At 68.0% G+C, this 1,707-nt stretch overlaps 1 protein-coding gene across 1 annotated transcript in view; it reads left to right on the plus strand.

Annotated features, from left to right (window-relative positions):
- Window positions 1-221: 221 nt before the first annotated feature.
- The window catches only part of ETH_00041700 (vacuolar sorting protein 9 domain-containing protein, putative), a gene marked incomplete at both ends in the record, with an annotated part of 2,379 nt that continues 893 nt past the window's right edge, over window positions 222-1,707 (plus strand). The window contains one exon of the mRNA XM_013373820.1: window positions 222-1,704. Within this exon, the coding sequence (XP_013229274.1) occupies window positions 222-1,704 (1,483 nt within the window). The remainder of the gene's footprint in view (window positions 1,705-1,707) is intronic.

Raw genomic sequence — 1,707 nt, forward strand, 5'->3', positions numbered from 1 at the left:
GCCCACAACAGCAGCAGCAGCAGCAGCAGCAGCAGCAAGAGGTGCTGGCTGACAACTGGGGGGACTGGGAGTCGACCCCAGTGGCGGAGCAGCAGCACAGCCCTGCTGCTTCCCTGAAGCTTCAAGGTGCTGCAGCAGCTCTAGAAGCAGCAGACGCACAGCAGCAGCAGCAGCAGCAGCAGAAGCAGCAGCAGCAGCGGGAAGATGAATCTTTTGGGGACATGCAGGGGCAGCAGCAGCAACAGGAGCCGCCTCCTTCTCCGCACTTTGTGCTCACCAGTGAGCTACAGCAGCAGAGCGCTGCAGCATCAGCAGCAGCGGAGAACCAGCAGCAGCAGCAGCAGCAGCAGCAGCAGCCGCGAACTCTGGGGGTTTGGGAAGAGTGGCAGCAAGACACCCCGTCCCCTGCTTTTGCTCCTTCTCTGGATTCACCAGAGGCAGCAAATAATACACAACAGCAGCAGCAGCAAGAGCAGGTGCAGCAGCAGCAGCAGCAGGACGAGGAGCAGCAGGTACAGTCGTCTGCAACAGCTGTGGGTGCGTGGCAGCAGCAGCAGCCGCCAGCCTCGTTGGAGCAGCAGCTGCTGCAGCAGAAGCAGCAGCAGCACTCCCAGCAGCAGCAGCAGCAGCAGAAGAATGCTGCAGCTTCTCCGCGTCTTGCTGCTGAGGCCCTAACGCCGCAGGGGGCCCCCCAGGGGGCCCCCAGGGGTGCAGCAGCAGCAGCGCATGCATCTGCCCTTGGGGCCCTCCAGGACCCATTACCTTCTTCACCATGGCAGCAGCAGCAGCAGCAGCAGCAGCAATCCAACGGCCAGCCAGTCACCCCACAGAGTCCTCAAGAGGTCCCCCTGGGGGCCCCCAGAGGGGCCCCCCGGGGGGCCCCCCTGGGGGACCCTCTGGGGGCCTCTGAGGGGTCCCCCCGGGGGGCCCCCCCGGGGGGGCCCCTGGGTCAGGAGTCTCAGGGGGGCCCCAAAGAGGGTCTGGGGCCCCCCGAAGGGGCCCCTCAGGAGGGCAAGGGGGGCCCCCAGGGGCCCCAGGGGGGCCCCCAGGGGCCCCTTCAAAAGGCCCCCTTGGGGCTTCCCATAGAGATCTCGGGGCCCCCCAAGGCCCAGGGGGACTCTGGGGGCCCCCCGGGGGCCCCCGTGTCCCCCGAAGTCTTTTGGGGCCCCCCAGCAGCAAAGACAGGGGGGCCCCCCGAGGCTGGGGGGCCCCTCCAGAATGGGGAAAGTGGTGCTGCTGCTGCTGGGGTCCGTTCGGGTCTGTGGCATCCTCCCCACCAAGACCCACCAGCAGCAGCAACAGCAGCAGCAGCAGCAGCAGCAGCAGCGGGGGCAGCAACACCGCAGGCGCTGCTGAGTTTGCGTGTTGCAGGGGTAGACAGCAGAGAGACTTCGGGGCCCCACGAGCTGGATAGGGGGCCCCCCTTGGGGGGCCCGCTTGGGGGCCCCCTGGGGAGCCCCCTGGGGGCCCCCTCGGGGGAGGCAGCGGGGCGCAGCAGCAGCGAAGCAGCAGCGCAGCAAGAGGGGGGCCCCCCTTGCATGCGTTCTGGAGAAGCTGTGGGGCCCTGCCGCAGCTCTTCTGATCTTGCTTCTGCTTTTTCGCCTCCTGAGGGGCCCCCAGAAGCAGAAGAAGGTGACGCTGCTGCTGCTGCTGCTGCTGCTGCTGAGGGCGGCGGCGCAGCAGCAGCTGCTGCAGCAGCTGCAGCAG

The sequence above is a fragment of the Eimeria tenella genome, genomic scaffold (genome assembly GCF_000499545.2).
Source record: "Eimeria tenella Houghton genomic scaffold, Eth_scaff1772, whole genome shotgun sequence".
NCBI classification, from domain to species: Eukaryota; Apicomplexa; class Conoidasida; order Eucoccidiorida; family Eimeriidae; genus Eimeria; species Eimeria tenella.